The 17948-nt window shown below is 36.7% G+C and overlaps 1 protein-coding gene across 1 annotated transcript in view; it reads left to right on the top strand.

The window, feature by feature from the left end:
• Positions 1 to 260: 260 nt before the first annotated feature.
• Positions 261 to 17948, top strand: part of LOC145687746 (uncharacterized) — an 89225-nt gene continuing 71537 nt past the window's right edge. The window contains exon 1 of the mRNA XM_081761194.1: positions 261 to 453. Within this exon, the coding sequence (XP_081617320.1) occupies positions 418 to 453 (36 nt within the window). The 5' untranslated portion in view covers positions 261 to 417. The remainder of the gene's footprint in view (positions 454 to 17948) is intronic.

The following is a 17948-nucleotide window of genomic DNA, read 5'->3' as shown; positions in this document are numbered from 1 at the left end:
TCATCTAGACCAAATAATTAGTAAGAATTTCCAGAGAGCTTTGCGCGATAAGCTGGTAATGAGATATCCCAAAGGAACGACATACGAGCCGGGAAAGGATCCCGGGGCTGACGCGTTTTGGTTTGAACTGAAAGTTTGTAGAAGACTGTCGGGGAGGGGGTTAGTTGGAGGTGGAGCTGAAAGAAATGGAGCAGCCAATGAGGCGATTGATACTAATCCATGTGTGTCGGGCAGTTTGTATATGTTGCGTGTATGTAAACATCAGAAAGTAACAAGTGGAAATAACTTGGCACTTGCAAAGCTGGACACGACTATTGGAGATAAGTGAGGCTCGATTATCTCCGTAGCAGGAAACTGCGTGGAAGGGTGAGAGGCGGGGGTGGCAGTGTTAGAATTATCCCTACCAACGACTATTCAATGGCAGCTCACTCAATAGAAGTATCGTTCTTTCAGGTAAGGAAAATTACACTATTTCGTTTTTTTTTTTATTTTTTATTTTTTTAATCAGTTGACCTTATTTTTACATTTGAAGACCAAGCGGAAGTCTTCCTTAAGCAGCGGTGGTACTGTTGAGATTTAGTCTTAGAAGATCAGAAAACATTATTAAAAAGACGTCAAAGTGACAGCAAAGCCACACACACCAATTAACTTTAACGCCCAGAATATGATCTTTCCTTTTAGATTCATCTCATGAATGAAGTGCCAGTAATTAAGTCTAACTTCTGAGATAGTAGAGAGAATTCAAATTAGATCTCAGCAAAATAATCACTCCAACATTTTGTTTTGGGTTATAGAAGATAAGTAGTGTTTTGTACAATATTACAAAAATATAACTCACATTACATTACATGAAAGTTCTGCCATTATATTAAAAGGGGTGGCAGTGATACCATTATATTATAATTGCACAAAATGAAGCTGGATGTTATTATAATGAAGCTGCATTTGTGATTTTTTTGTTGCATGATTGTGTCATTTAGACTAAAGGAGACGATAATAATAGAATAAATGCTGAAAGAACAACATAAACATCCAAGACCTGAGATGGTTTCGAGCCTGCGACAGTGAGGTTCCGCGAGCACTAGCCTCATTAATGACTTAGAGATCTCTCGACTGTCTGAAAGCTGATATTATTATTATTATTATTATTATTATTATTATTATTATTATTATTATTATTATTATTATTATTAATAATAATAATAATAATAATAATAATAATAATAATAATAATAATAATAATAATAATCAATACTTTAAAAGCTTTTGACAACGCTGAGTTTATAAATCTTGCTCGGAAGCTGTATTTAAACGTATCCTCATTATAAGAGGGAAACGTCTCAATATGTGAGTAATGCCAAATCCTAATAGTTAAGAGAGCGCTAATAGGTGTCGATATATGGCTATCTGGCTGATGGCAATAGATGGCTCTACTGTGCAGGTATTTTTTACATTTATAATTATTGGGACGATTTAATAGCAACTTAAAACAGCATTATTTCTATTTAATTACTTCAAAATAGGACAAGGACCGTAGCCATATTTAGATTTGACCACTACCATTTTTACATTTATACAGTATATTGTGACGATTTAATGGCAACGTAAACTGTATTCTTTCAATGTAATTATTTGAAACTGGTAGTGATGATTCTGAACGCTAACGTAATTTCTTGTTGATTATTAGAGCAAGGGCAGGGCCGGCTCTACCATATGTGCAACAGGTGCTTTTGCACAGGGTGACAAATTTCGATAGGCGGCAAAATCTGTCAAGACTAAATTATTAAAATAAGCATTTCTTGTTGGAAACAGGGTAGTTAAATTTACTAAGCTGACCTTCTACTTGAATACTAAATTGATAAACCATGTTTAGGTCGCACTAGTTTAAGGTCACATAAACAGTGCTAAAGCAAATGGTCAAATAAATCTCAGTATGAATTGCTTGATTGTTGTCAAATACAAGGACTCAATTCTAGAACAGTTGCGAACACCTGTACCATTTATTTAGTTATTACAACTTTGACATGAAAATTAGGCTTGGCTTTGTCACATACAAGCAAATGTAAAAGAAAAATCAAGAAATAAAGCTAAAAGAGCTAGTTGCACTGGAATTGCGAACTGATATATTGAGATTGAAGCTCAATATTGAATGCTATAAAAAGGATTATCATCTTTCTTCTACAGGTGTGTTTGCTTTATCTTCCACTAACGTAATAGATTATTATTATTATTTAAATAACAAACAGACATAACAAGGTTGTATTTGTAGTGTTAGGTCATTCTGGATGCGAGTGCTCTTTCCCACTCCTTCATTGTTCATGATGGAGTGAGTAGCATACTTAAAATCGTAGATTTTAAGATTTGTTCTTTCTGGGAAAAGGCAGCGAATGATGATGGCATTGCCCGGGGCGGCAAATTGTTTAGGGCCAGCCCTGGGTAAGTGTCATTGCATTGAATTACAATGGAGCATTGATCCTTCTATTCTAGTTTACTCAAAAGTTTTAATGACATCCCTCGTGGCTATGTGGATAATGTACGCGCCTTTGGAGTAGGAGACCCGAGTTCAACTCCTGACGGAAACTTGTGTGGCTCGGGTCACACGTTAAGCTGCAGGTCCACGTCCCGTGTAGCCTCGTTGCTGAACAGGACGCTAAACTCAAATTCAATCCAGTCCAGTCGAAACTTAGAAAATGTTACGTACCATTATGTTTCCCCGAGCCTGTTATTTCTGTAACCGCATGTTGATGGTAAGCAAAGTAAAAAGAAAAAGAAAAAAGAAAAAAGAAAAGAAAAGAAAAAGAGAAAAGAAATGATGAGATATGGCAAACAAATTAGAGCTTTTCATTAAGCATACATTTAGCCTAAAGCGTACAGCGGCCGAAGGCTTGAAAGAATAACTAAATATGTTTGTTAAAATCACCGAGATTTTATCAAGAACAAATCAATAAAAACGTTTCTATGTGTTAAAAAGTTCTCGTATCTGACATGTAAAATATGACTAACAATTGGAAATTTAAAGTAACTTGAACAAATAGTCGATTTTTTAAATCTTCTATTGGAGTGCATGTAAGAAAAACAAAATTATGCAAATGGGCATAAGCATAGAGTTCTTTCAAAACTCTATAATTATTTTGGTATTATAATTAACATAGAAAGGTGTGTTTATAGAGGAATAAAAATCAACTGCTGCAATGTTTGCCGTTTGAGCCCATTTCCTTGTTGTTGTGTTTTTAAACAATTAAAAATAATCAACGATTAGTTTTTGAATTTCGTTGCCAGTCATCCTGACTGAATTTCTCTTAGGATTAGGATTGTGCACACGACAAGGCGAGACAGAGTTCTTGTCACGAGATTCGAGATAAGACAGAGTACTTCCAATAGAAATACATAAAAGTTTCGAGACGAGACGTCACGTTCACGACATATTTTCGAGACGCGACCGGTTTTCAAAAATTCACTGTAGCTTTGTTATTGGATATATTAGCAAGAAACTTTGCAGACGTATTGAAAAAAACTCAAAACTCAGCCTTAACTCTTGTCTCGTGTACATCCATCCTCAGGATTTCTCTCCAATCTCGTCAAATGAATATCTAATGTAAAAGTTCTGCTAAAGTGATATCCGAACTTCGTTGTTAACGTTTTCAACCTAAAATCACTTTAAAAAAAAATATCATGTCATGGACTTAATAAATAAATAAACGTTACCGGACGCTTACATTTGATTTTTAATAACAATATGATTAATCATTCACAAAATTATACAGGGTTATTACAAGTGATTGACCGGTTTTCATAAATTCACTGTAGATTTGTTATTGGATATATTAGCAAGAAACTTTGCAGACGTATTGAAAAAAAAACTCAAAACTTTTTTAGTGACTTTCGCAAAAATGTCGCTTCATCACTGAAGATTAATTTCTTACAAAACCCATCTTCTTCCACAAGCTGTTCGAACTGTCCTGAAAATTCAGAGCGTCTGATTTTGTCATCAGGCGTCAGGGCTTGTAGCAATTATTGCAAGCGGTAAAACTTCTGCTTCAATCGTTTACGTAAGATCTTCCAAACGGTAGGTTGTGGAATATTCAGCTCTCTGCTTACTCTGTTCGTCGATATCTGTGGGCTTCTTGCAAAACTCGCTCACCGTGCTCAACCGAACTATAGGTCGACCAGTTGATTTCCCCTTACAGAGGCATCCTGAAGCTGTAAACTCTGCATACCATCGCCGAATGAACTGGACAGTTGAAGAATCTTTGCTGAACTTCGTTCCGAAGTGTCGTTGCACTGTTAGGACAAACTGATGTGCATGAAATTTTAGCACAAACTTTCTCTGCATCTGTCACCATCTTGAATAAATACTCACTTCGGCGCTCTTATGCCAGAAATCGGAAGTGAACTTGCAACACACATAAAAAACTTTGAGTTTTTCAATAGATTTGCAAAGTTTTGTGACAACATGGATAATAACAAAGCTCCAGTGAATTTATGAAATCGGGTCAATCATAGCCGGACATAAATGTGAAATTACACATATACTTGTGTTAGCACATATTCTATGTCCTTTGAATGACATTCAGACTTCATATTGTTTTCAGTTGACAGGAGTTTGTGTGAGAGTGAGATCGCAACGCCTTTAAAATCATTTCCTGGGCACAAAATGCATCTATATACACAAGTAGAAAAATTTTCTGTTTTGCATTTTGCCGACAGCACCGCCACTTTAGAGTCAACAACTAAGCGGCATCATGTAGGTATCTCAGAACGTGAGAAAACACAACCATATCAACCCCTGTTGATCAAAATTGAACTTTTCTAACCGAAAGAGATTACTCACCGCTCATTCTTCTAGGTTAAGAAGCAGAATCAGCGTATGTCTCATTTAGTAAATTTCTTTGTGATGGATAGGAACTGGACACTTTGATTTCCGTATTAGATATATGATTTACTTTTTAAATCTATAACCTCTCAATATTTTTGAGGTGAGCTGATCATATCGACACGTGTTTTTTTGGAAGACTTCGCTAACTCTAAACGTCACGTAACTATTACTTATAATACAAAATATGATTGCGGTATCTGATTCTCTTATTTGAAGTGATTTTGGTGATATACATTGTGTTATTTGAATGTGCGAGTATTGTCTCTAGTGTGTGTATTGATGTAGTGCGTATTTGAAACTTTCGTTTCTCTTATTTGAATACCACCATCACTTACGATTTCAAAATTGGAAGTTCATGTAGTGAAATTGTAATCTACATAAGGAAATGGCCAATAAATCGAACGATGAAATATTTTTAGAAGAATTACAAGTAAGTATATTTAAACTTACAGTGTTAAACGTGGTATTTGGAGAGAACCAATGTTTTCCTGTTTTATTTTTAATAAAACTATATTTACATAATGACTAACTTAAGCCAATAATATTTCAATTGGTGTTATCATAGTTTTATAATAAGAGAACTGCACAGTTTATCTTTTATCTTGCTTGCTTGTTTGTTTGGACTTCTATCAACATCAATCCTATGTTAGATATTAACTTATAGATTTATGTAGGATCCGAGCACATAATCCAGTATCAGAAATCGATGTCAGATTTTCCATACCAAATGCAAAAACGCTTTCGAAGTTCTGTGTGTTTTAGAAATATCGCATGGTAACTATATGTAAGTGTTTTCCGACGAAAGTCATCTCGCCTTTAGTCTCATGAAAGGATTCTATTTCTAAACCGAGACTTTTAACGTTAATTAGTGAAAAGTATATTCTTAATAAATTTTGTATGCACCAAATTGTATTATTGTTTCTTAGTGTAGGTAATAGCCTATATCGTTCGATAATGTATAGAAAAAAATAGTTAATACAATGAATTAAACATTTTAGCGTTGCCTCTACAAAGTAGAAATATTATACTTCCATCACTTTGTTGTATTCAGCTTGAAAGTAGCAATATACACATGTTTCTTTTTTTTATATACTAGCAAATTTAACGCTTTCGAGACTGAGCATATACTCACACTGCCGATCGTCTAGCTGAAGACAGGCGTGGTACATAAACACAACACCTTGACGGAGAGGACTGGTGTGGTTTATAAACCTCATATGCTGTTTACATTTGTCAAATGAATCATTCAATACTCAATCATAGGTTTATATGACTTTTAGGTCGTCATTTGTTTTCGTCTCTGAAGAAAGACTGATAGCGGTCTCTAAAAGGCCAATAACTTTTCTTTCCATTCAATAGCGTTTTTAGGAATTAAAAGATTCCTTAACATTCTTTGGAAAGACAATTTCAGCCTTGTACTCTTGTTTGGTTGGGTTGGAGCTTAACGTCTCTGGTCAGCACCAGGCTATTGATACTAAATTAACTAATTCTATAGCCTATGGAACCCGGAGATTCAATGCCACATTCACAAAAGATCCCCATCAACTTCTATCTTTAGCAACTGGATCCAGTTTCTACTTTGTATTCCTCTTTCTGTGAGATTCATCTTAATATTGTCCTCCTATCTGAGCCTAGGCCTTCCTAGATAGTTTTCCAATTGGACTTCCAATTAAAACTTTGAAAACATTCCTATTTTCTTCCATTCTGGCTACATGAGCTGGCCCTAACAATGTTCGGTAAACGGTATAAATTATGTAGTTCCCCGTTATGAAGTTTCCACCATTTCTCCTTCCCGTTTTACTTGGGTCCGAATATTCTCCTCAGGATCTTGTTCTCAAATACTTTCAGTCTACGTTCTTCTCTCAGACTAAGCAACCATGTTTCGCAACCATACAGTACAACTGGCATGATTATCGTTTTATATGTTTTAAGCTCTAAATTCCTCGGTAAGATTCGCTATGACAAAAGATTTCGAATTGAATAATAAACACGAATCCCCTGCTTTTGACCGACATTTAATTTCTTCAGGCTATCTGATACATAGACCTAAAACTTAACAGGAATCTGAGTCACATGAACTCTCACTGAGAATCGAACCTTGTCACCTGTGACCAAGTCACGTTTATAACCATATAGGCACGAGAGAACTATATCATGTACTCTTGTAGTACAAAAACGTGGTCACTACTCGAAAGCTATAAAAAGGATTATGTGAATCAGGTGAAGAGTGGAGAAAATTACGTTAGTGGAAATGATAAGGAATTGTTGGAAAAAGAAAAATGAAATCATTAAGTCTTACGTTCCACTGTTATGCCGGTTAGGCTAAAGGAGACGGTGATGATGAAAGATGAATGAAACGGTGGAATGAAGAATGTGGGAGGAAACGGGAGAGCCACGAGAAAACCCGTGCACGGTGTTTATCCACCACAAAGTTCACTTAGCGGAGCAGGGTTTGAACCCGGGACCCCAAGCAGCAGAGGTGAACGCTCTACTACTGAGTCACCGCGGCCCCTAATGTTGGAAAGTGAATAGTAAAGAAGAACAATATTAGGGATAAATAAAAAAGGAAAATATTGTGAATTTGAGAAGAAATTTGATAATTTGATCTTGATAAATGAGCTAAGATGTAGGGTGGAAGGAAAACGAGGGATGGGAAAATGATATGGGACAGCTGCATAATTTTAAATAGGACTACGAGAATTAGGACTTTAGTAAGCATCCTTTCCATAGCTTGTAGCGACAAAATTATATATATTTGTATATATTACCAATATGGCTTTCATTATGAGCCACCACTATGTCATCGGTGCTGTTCATGTGGTTGTGGTGCATGGAAACTTGATACTTTGACTGTATAGGAGTTACCAACAACACCAGAGGAATTAAAATTAAGATGTTAATAGGATAGTTCCAATGAACGAGAATACGAAGGACAGAATACCTCTCTTGTATTAAATTTACATCTGGCTCGTATGATAGAAGTAGCTGAGAGCTTATATTCCGTCTCATTTAAGCAAATTTGAGGCAATAGTATTACCAAATTCAAGTAGATAATTTTTCGTAAATGTCCTTACAAATTGTATACCTCACAAGAAAAAATGATTCGGTATAGTTTTTTTTTTTTTAAAAAAAAAAAGAGTGTTGTGTTAACCTATAAAACTCATTATGTAATTTTACATTATTTTTTTAGCGGTACAAAGTCCTGTTATGTAGGTCCGACTAGTGTAAATGAATACTAGAAAAACACTGCCACAAACAATGTCAGAATTTCAGCGAATAACCGTTAACAGAGTAAGTAAAGTATATATTTTTAAAATAAGTCTATGTCTTCCATCACTTAAAGTCTAAATAGAATACTGACTAGTAATTAATTGAGGAGCCTTTGAGTACTGTATTGTGTATATAGTTTTGAAGTGTAGAGACAACTAATAAATATAAATAAAATTACTGTGTTGAGCACCATCTAACGAGACCAATTGTAATGACCATATACTTGGCTAAGTTTAACCTGATATCTGAAAGACAAAGTTATGTGCGGTATCTTCAAAGTGGTTCAACTCGTTTCTTTTACCCTTGCTGCTTTTTTTTATTTATTTGCTTCCAAATGAACTCTCCCGGGATCAATCCTTCAAACGGATGACAAGGGATGGAGTGAAAAACACTAAATCACTAAAATGAGCATCAAAAGTTCAAATACTTTTGAACAATGATACTGAAAGGTATATTCTGGAGATTCCTCGTGGTTATATGATTAGCGTACGCGTCTTTGGCGCGGCAGTCCTGGGTTTAATTCCCAGCAGAAGTTCATTTGTTTCACAGGGTCGGACTTAACCCAATGGAACTGGTTGCTTTCAATGGGACTCTACGCCCAAGAAAGTTCCACGTTAGAGTGTAATATTCTCTCGGCTTGTAAGTACAAATAATACATTGCAAGTTGGCTGGGAATCTAAGTCCGACCAAACTAGTTCCAATTGGACCCAGCAGTCTAACAATAAGAACGACGCATTTGGTTTGTATTCCATATTAAGCTGTAGACCCACGTCTCATATAGACTCAGTGCTGAAATGGGATTAATTTGTACTAAGCGCTTAATTAAGAAAAAAGATAAATAGAGTTCGTTTTCTAAAAAGCTAAATTTATATTTGGAAGATATTTTGTTTTTAATTGAATTTTTGGTTACCTATCATCTTCCTCGTTGCTTAATGAAATTGTAATTTTTTTGAATCTGACAAGACAACAAGTACCGTAAAAATCTCTTGACTTGGCCGCCTGCTTACTTTGGTTTCATAAATGTAAAACCTTGTAGAAGCTGCAACGCGTGTTATTAGACTTCCAAACTATGTTATTCATAAGTGTCGGAGGTCTTATAGTACGGTTTTGTCTGTTCGTCCGTCCTTCTGTCTGCCTGTCGACAGGTATCAGAGCAGAGATATCCAGAACAGTAAGAGATACCGATTTAGGATTTAGGATTTAGCTTTCTGGGCTTTCGGGATCAATAGCCATTTAGCCCGTCACGTATGAGGGATGACGTCCCTCGGCGAGCACACAATCCGGAGAAAGGGAATGAAAGGAAAAGATTGGGGAAGGAAGGAAGCGACCTGGGACCTACATGTTAGGTACCATCCCGGCATTTGTCTGGTGTGAATGAGGAAAACCCAGGAAAACTTCACTCAGGATGGCTGGCCTGAAAAAGCTTTTTAAACTTTTTTGACCGAGTGCCCCCCCCCCCGGGAATCGAACCCGGGACCGCTCCGTAAGAGATATCGAGAGCTGGTTTCTTGCAAACCTTTCAAGTCCCAAAAATAGATTCCATCTCCTCCGTTTCAAAGAAACATGCTGTCATAACCAGTAACACTCGACCTAAACCAGAAGTGATTGAAATTTACCAATACTTCCGGTTCCAAAAAAATGGTAAAAGGTATCGAGAATCGTTTTTTGAAGTCGATTACCATTAACCATTTCCGATTTCAAGTTTTATCGCCATAGAACAAAAATGGTAAAATATATGGAGAAGCGGTTTTTCGCAGTCGATTCAGCGTCTCAAGGATATGTTCCATCTAATCCATTAATCCTTTATTCAAGACGAAAGTTGTAAAAATTTTCGGTTGGAACATTGATCACCACAGAAGAGAAACGGCAATAGATAGCGAAAAGTAATTTTTTGCAATCGATTCAGCACCTTAAGAAAACATACGATTGGTACTAAGGATGGCCAAACGGGTGCGGATCTCGGATATACGGATAATATAAGATCCGGATCTCGTATCCGGATATCCGGTTCCTGGATCCGGATCCGAAATTTCGGATCTTGAATCTGGACCCGTTTATCCGGATCTTGGATCCGGATCCGAAATTTCGGATATTGGATCCGGATCCGAAGTTTCGAATCTTGGGTCCGGATCCGGATATCCGGTTCCTGGATCTACATCCGGATATCCGGTTCCTGGATCCAGATCCGAAATTTCGAAGTTCAGATTAGGACTCCTGTTTTTAATATTTTAGGCCTTAGATTCAGACCCAGAACTAAAATATCCATATGTATAAAATATATAAAAAATTTACTAGGTGAATTTTATCTAACTCAGATAATGGGAAGACAATTCAATTTAAATGACAAGAGATGACATCAAAATCTCATTTTCACATTTTTCGTTGTTAGACCATTGTTGCACACACCTCATCATTTTGTCTTTAGTATATCTTTAAATGTACTACGAGTATGCCACTTTCATCTCAAGTCAGTAGTTGTATAGACCTGCCTTTTGTTATATATTAATCGAGTTAGGATTAAAATTCGATTGTTTGTGAGACCTATGATAATATTTTCATATTGAGTTATAACGTTGAAAAACTGCATAGTAATGCTGCATATTTTCTTTGTCCCACATTGGAATTTAATGTAGTCTATCTTATACAGTCGACTCTTATGATAAATCCAATGATCTGAACTCCTGCAGTATTACGCTAAAATAATGGATGCCTTTGAATTTTCGTCATCATTTCTATTTTTTTTTATTACGAGCAAAATAAATATCATAAGCGGTATTTTACATAATACACATAGATGAAGATCAGTTAGTTGATTGCTTAAAGTTTACCGCAAAACTATTACATCTCCAAGACACTGGTGGTCTAACAAGGAAGGTGTCCGAAGTGTAAATCTCAGATTTCAAAAAGGTTTATGCAGATTGTTAGGGGGGCTCATGGAATAAAGATCGGCACAACAAATTTCGGCGGAACCCCATATTTGGGTGGGGCAGTGCCCCATTTGTGATTTTCGGCTTTCGTAGGAAAAATCGGCCTTCTGATTTGAAAATTGACTTATTGTTGTCTACAATCGTTGTCATTTGTCTTCATTTGCCTGAAGATGCTTTAATTGTGGGGCTGTGATCCCTATGCGTGTGGGGCCCCCTCACAAGTTTAATACATGTTCCCCGTTCATTTTGACAAGCTGAATTCAAATATGTGATTAAAAGTACTTTGTGGAGCACATGTGCGGCACAGGTCTCTACCTAGTTTCTGGGATGCTAAATTACAAGTTGAAAGAGAACTGAAGGGCTTGAAATAGGAGTTTGGCAGAATCAGTGTTTACTGTATGGATTGTATGTTTTACAGAAATGGAACGCTCCCCCGGAATTAGGAGTAACAACGATATTACAATGTAGGTGATGCCATATTTACTTTAAATTGTGTTCATATTTGATATTTTGTAATTAACGATTAGCAAGTATGTACTGCAGAATCTTTTGATACGTGTACTAGAAAGCCCGTTTGTTACTTAGTGGCTAATAGAAATAGTATAGGGGACATAACGAACAAACAAAATACTAAAGAAAACGGCAGAGACGTCAGCTAATCCAATGGTTTTGGGTTACTCAGGGCGCGGGAGCGAGGACCTCTCTCCACTTGCTTACTAAACTGCTGCTTGAGCGAAGCCTGTCTGACTATAAGTAAATAAACTAATTTAGACATGGACAAACTTTGTATATGCATTTATTTGGTACTTATGAGTATTTTAAAATTATAAAATTAGTATTCAAAAATACAGCACATTCAATTCTATATTGTACAAACAAAGTTAAAAGGAACCCCAGAACGACGAAAAGATAGCGTGTACAATGTTAAATACACTCACAGTTCATTTGGCGCCATTTAAAGCATGCGCGACAAATCTATTTACTCCATTCGCGAAGTGAACGCGTCCTTGGACAGACGCTGTTTCGAGTTATCGTCTTATATAGAGATTGAATATCTGTTATTAGGAAGCCAGTGTCTTATGTCGCGTTATGAATTTCGTTTAGGTTCACTGTATTTACTTACGTATTATGTACTTACGTATTTACTACGTGTTAGTAAACTGAATACATTTTGAACACGTGAAGTCTCATAATGAATCCTGTGAATATCATTTCACTTCTACAAACTGCATTTCCTGCTGAAAAATATGTAGCAAAGATTATTACAGATAAGGAAAAAGAATTGGCATCATCTTTCATTGATATTTTAGAATGTGGTATGAAAGATCCCATTTTTGTTGTCGAAAAGACGGCAGAACTCGACATCGATAAATGCTTAACAGTGACAATAGCCGTAGACGATCCCGAATGCGAAGTTGTAGAAGATGACATCCCTAAAGGCGATGAAGTACCAACAGAGTACAAGAAAAAAAAAAGTCGTCAAGTTTTGGAAATCTAAATCAAGTCCTGCAGGTAAAAAAAAAAAAAAAAAAAAAAAAAAATCAAGTGTACAAACTAAATCTAAAAAGTAAAACATGCGTCGCAACTTTACCGGTGGGAAGCTTAAATTGATAATCAAGGAACACGCAATGACAAATGTTCGTCTATTTTCAATTTTGTGTATGCAAAGTTCATTGAAGCTAAAAGAGATTTCCTGCCTGTACATGACATGGCTCTCCGGAAATGAGCAATTAAAAACACGAAAGAAATTAATCTTGAAAACTTTAAGGTTTCCAAAAGTTGGTGCTCCCACTTGTGAGGGGACCCCCCCCCACAGGGATCCCCGACCCACAATTGAAGTATCTTTAGGCAAATGAAAACGAATGACAACGATTCTAGACAACACGTCAATTTTCAAATCAAAAGGCCGATTTTTACTACGAAAGCCGAAAATCGCAAATGGGGCACTGCCCCACCCAAATATAGGGTTCCGCCGAAATTTGTTGTGCCTATCTTTATTTCATGAGCCCCCCCTAACAATATGCACAAACCTTCTTGAAATCTGAGATTTACACTTCGGACACCCTCCTTGTAAGAACAAAATCCATGGCTTTCCCATAAAATCTTAAGTCTCTCTATATAAAAATGGCAAAGCCCTGAGTGAGTGACAGACCACCGTACAGGCCAAATCGCTTAAGCTAGAAACTTGAAATTTGTACAGTATATAGAATTTGTGACGAAGGGTACCACCAGGGAAGGATTTTGGGAAATTCGACGAGGAAGGGGAAAATGGGGTGGAAAATATTTCAATAAAATGGCCATATCTCCGAAATCCTTGACGTTAGATACTTCAAACTTGGTATTTGGGTTTCTCAATGAAAATAATATGATACTTATTTAAGTGTTTTTTGATATTTAAATTAGAAGGGGCAGGAAAGATGTAGAAATTAAAAAAAGGGGTGGAAATTGCAATTATTGCAATTAGTATAATAATATACCTATATCTCGGAAACTTAAAGGGTTAGAAACATGCACTGAGAAAAAAATGTAGGTGGCGTACTTAAAAAGATAGGTTACATGCGTAATTCCTGTAGTTTTTGGACTTAACGTACAGCAGACGTATAACTGAAAACACATGTTTTATAATACTTTCTGTATAAGTTTTCCGTCTATACATACTTTCCGTATGAAATCATGTAGGCGGTCAGGATCTCACATACAAATGGACGTATATGACATATAGCTGACGAAGGTAACATAAGTATATGCATGTGATATACGGAAAACTGTTAGATGTCAGACATCCTGCAACGGCATGATGTAATATCTAAGGGCAGTGCCTATGTAGCATACGGATAACGTATGCTCCATACTGATTTCTATAATAAGCAAGAGGATACTGTATATTTGTACGTACAATATACCGCTGGCCGGAGAACAGATTTTTCTCTGTGTGGAATTTGGTATCTGGATTCCTCACTTAAAATAATAAGATACATATTTCAACGTTTTTTGATATGTGACCCAGAAAGGAAGAAAAAGGGCGGGAAGAATATTAGGTAGGGATTACAAACATCTTCAATCCTTTAAGGTGAGAGACTTGAAATTTGGTATTTGGATTTCTCATTGAAAATAATTTGACATGTGTTTCAGTGTTTTTTGTTGTTTTAGTAAAAAGGTAAAGGAAAAATATGGAAAGGAGAGGGGGTGGGGATTGCAATTATTATAATAACATGTCGATATCTGGGAACCTCTGAAGGTTAGGAGCATAGAATTTGATATTTTGACTTTTCATTTGAAATAATTAGGTATGTATTTAAGCGTTTTTTTGATGTGTCCTAGAAGGGAAGAAAAGGGGCGGGAAGAAAAGATTTTTATATCTCGGAATCTTGGTATGTTAGAGAAATGAAACTTGTTATTTGAACAAAAATTCGTTATGTTTTCAGGCTTATGATGTGCGAGGCCGTAGACCGACCAAATGTGTGGGCTGGGGGGAAAGCCCCCACGTACTCGCACTGAAATTCGGTATATCTCGGGATACCGGAATGTTATTACATACAACTTGATATTTGAACTGAGATTCGGTATGGTTGTAGGTTTACGAGGTGCGAGGCCGTAGGCCGATCAAATGAGATATCAGAGGGTCTAAGGGCGAATCCCCAGATTTTTCTTTTTAAATTGATTATGATTAGAGGCTTTTGTGGTGCGAGGCCGTAGTAACGGGAGTCTAGTGGCGAAGCACCCAACTAGCCGCAGGCTAGTAAGTATATAAATGTATTTGCGTAATGACTGGAAATTGCATGTATGCCTGTGGATAAAATTGCATAAGTAGCCACGAGAAATGACAAACCTTTAAAATAAAAATTTTAAAAAGCCAACAAAATGTACTCTTGAATGAGTTGTACATTATGTTTGCGCAGGGGCGGATCCAGAACGAACTCTTGGAGGGAACGAATGGATTCTTAGGGGGGCGGTTGGGGATGCTAGCAGTGAAAAATTACTTAGATGATCTGAAATTGCCACAAATTTCTACTAAAGCACACTGTTAATGGTGCCGCTGGGTAGGGGCGAACGACTTTTCGCCCTCCTCCTGGATCCCCCTATGTGTTTGCATGAATGATATAGCGCCTTATACAGCTATATTATATAGACTTAATAGTAGTGGATTACTAATTATAAAAATACGTGTTACTGCTCGAGGCTGCATATGGCATTTTGTATCCACATACAGCTACATTAATACATTAATTTTGACACATTAATTGACATTTAGAACTTTATCTCTACTACAATTCTGGGGTGGTACGGTCACAGAGAAACGTATTGTTAAAGAAAGAAAAAAAGCTCACCAAGAACAAGAAAAGGAAGTTGCTCCTTCATTTGATTTGATCTATATTTTATGGGCTGTTCTATTAGCTATGGCCTAGCCCACCACGACTAGGAAATGGCCTCATTCAGTGACCACAATAACTCAGAAAGAATTAGAAAAGTAAGCAGCCTAAGCCTAATGAAGAAACTTGGGCTTGAGACTAAGGTTTCATACCAGCATTTGAGTAGTGTTACAGAAAACAGGACAAATTTCCATCAAGACGACCACTTTAAAAAAGATTTACTACCTTCTCGATCGAGTATTTCCACTAGAATCGAATCTGACAGTGAGATTGCTCTCACCAAAGTAGACAGTTTTAGTCAATCAAATTTGGAGTAATTGTGAAATATTAAGGCACAAAAACCAAATATCAACAGAATGAAGAGAACGCAAGGCTGTCACACGATCACATACTACAAGTGTCTTAAAATCTTATTTTAAGCATAGGATTGAAAATCACTTTGTCAATAATTTCGAAAACTTTGCTGATTCGGAACACCCGAATTTTCTGACACGAAGTTTCGGATTCGGATCCAAGATCCGGATTTTCGGATCCGGATTCAAGATGCGGTTTTTCAGATCCGGATCCAAAAAATCCGGGTCTGGCCATCCCTAATTGGTACCCATAACACTCTACGAAGCCGAAAATGATTGAAATTTATTAGTACTTCCGGTTTCAATATTGCTTTGCATAAGACAAAAACAGTAAGATTTGTCGAGTAATAGCTTTATGGTATGGATTGAGCGTTCAAGGAACAGCTTCTATCTTTGATCTTATTCTCCTACTACAGATGTACTACTTTAATTTTGAGTATTGAATTCACATTGTTTGGCTATCAGACTACCGTGATTTCACACTCTGAAACGAAACGCACTTGTTTCTTCATACATTAGCCACTTGTATTATTTGTTATTTTCTGTAGTACCAAAGTTGTCCTACTAAAATAGATTTTATTGTATTTTGCGTGGGAGGTAAACCGAACCGTGTATACAGCGGACCCAGATTCTAACGAAAACTTGTGTTAGGAGGGATTTCATTTTAGAGTTTTCTATGCAATAGTAAGAGGATATTTTAGAGTAGTAAGCGGAACCTCTATAACGCGGATACAGAAAGCCATTCTCATTGGGAAAATATATGCTGAACATTCAATACGCAGAACGTCCATTTCCGTAAGTTTTCTCACTAATAGTGATGAGCGCAAGAGTCTTGCATGCAAGACCAAGACCAAGACCAAGGGGTGCAAGACTGAGACCAAGACCAAGACCAAGACTCTTGCGCAAGAGTCTTGCATAACTACCGGTACTACTTGAATTTGTTTTATAGAATGTAAAAAAAAAAAAAAAAGAAAAATCACCACAGCTTTCACTTGAATTTCTTAGCTTCAGTAAAACTGTATACCCAGTAGTTTATGCAATCCGTGTTAGTCAATCTGCCCAAGTAGCATATAGCTACAATGTGTCGTTTTCTGAATCGGTTATTCGCGTTTTCTGTAGCTATTACTCGTTTTCAAGCCACACAGGTGCCATTGCAGTCAAAGCTTGTTACACGAAAAGAAATGTATCATTGCTGCTGGATTACAAAGCATTCCTGCGTTTTAAAACAACGAGGATTACTTATCGGGAAATCACACACTATTCTACAGGTGTTTGTTATTTGGAGTAAATTAATCCTTCGACCTTCAAGTTGGTAAAGTTTGGGGTCCTAGGATAAATACAGCAAAAGATGGGTTTGTTTTTCATCCTTCAGTTGCTTTACCTCAGGCAGTTTGCTGACGAAACGCCACAAACGTCCAGTAAGAAGAAATTTGCAAAATAAGAAACGCAAATGACGAGCACAAAAAGTCTTTCATGCGTACTTGGAAGTTGTTGCAGGAAGTGGGGAGCATCCCTATGGGTTAAGCAAACTATACAGAAAATCAAAGAAGAAAGTGGCAACTAAAATGAAAAACGAATACATTTCAGAACTGAAAAAACCTTTTATCGCTGCATAAGAACGAAGCACAGACATTATTTCCATTAAAGCACCAGCAAACTCGAAATATTGCAGATTTCTTCAAATCTGGCTTGGTTATATTCAATATTATTTTAATTTGTTCTCTCTTTATCTGGCCAATGTTGCTAAACACATCATCATCATCATAACTATTCTACCATTGTTGACAGATCACTTCCTGCAATTAAAAAGTTTCGATGTAAGGTGGCCCTCAGCTAGTCTCTTCGTCTTGACGTAGGAATTTTCTGTTTTAATACCATCCTTCAACGACATTCCTCCCTCTTTCTCTTTCCTTCCACCATAACCTCTAGCATATCCCTCACAATACAGTTTCCCAATGTCCCAACCAGTTCCTCTTCCTCCTCTTAATTACATCTAAAATTCTTTTTTTTCTTCCCTACTGGTACTATTTCTAAAACCTTCTCTTTCGTTTTTTTCATCGCTTTTGCGTAATGTTCATGTTTCTGTCCGATAAAAACTAACTAACTAGACTAACTCTACGGCCTTTGGAACCCGGAGGTTCAATGCCGCGTT

The sequence above is a fragment of the Thermobia domestica genome, chromosome 6 (assembly GCF_964235325.1).
Source record: "Thermobia domestica chromosome 6, izTheDome1.hap1.1, whole genome shotgun sequence".
Classification (NCBI taxonomy): Eukaryota; Metazoa; Arthropoda; class Insecta; order Zygentoma; family Lepismatidae; genus Thermobia; species Thermobia domestica.
The sequence above is the reverse complement of the archived record's forward strand: the minus strand, read 5'-3'. Positions and strand labels throughout refer to the sequence as shown.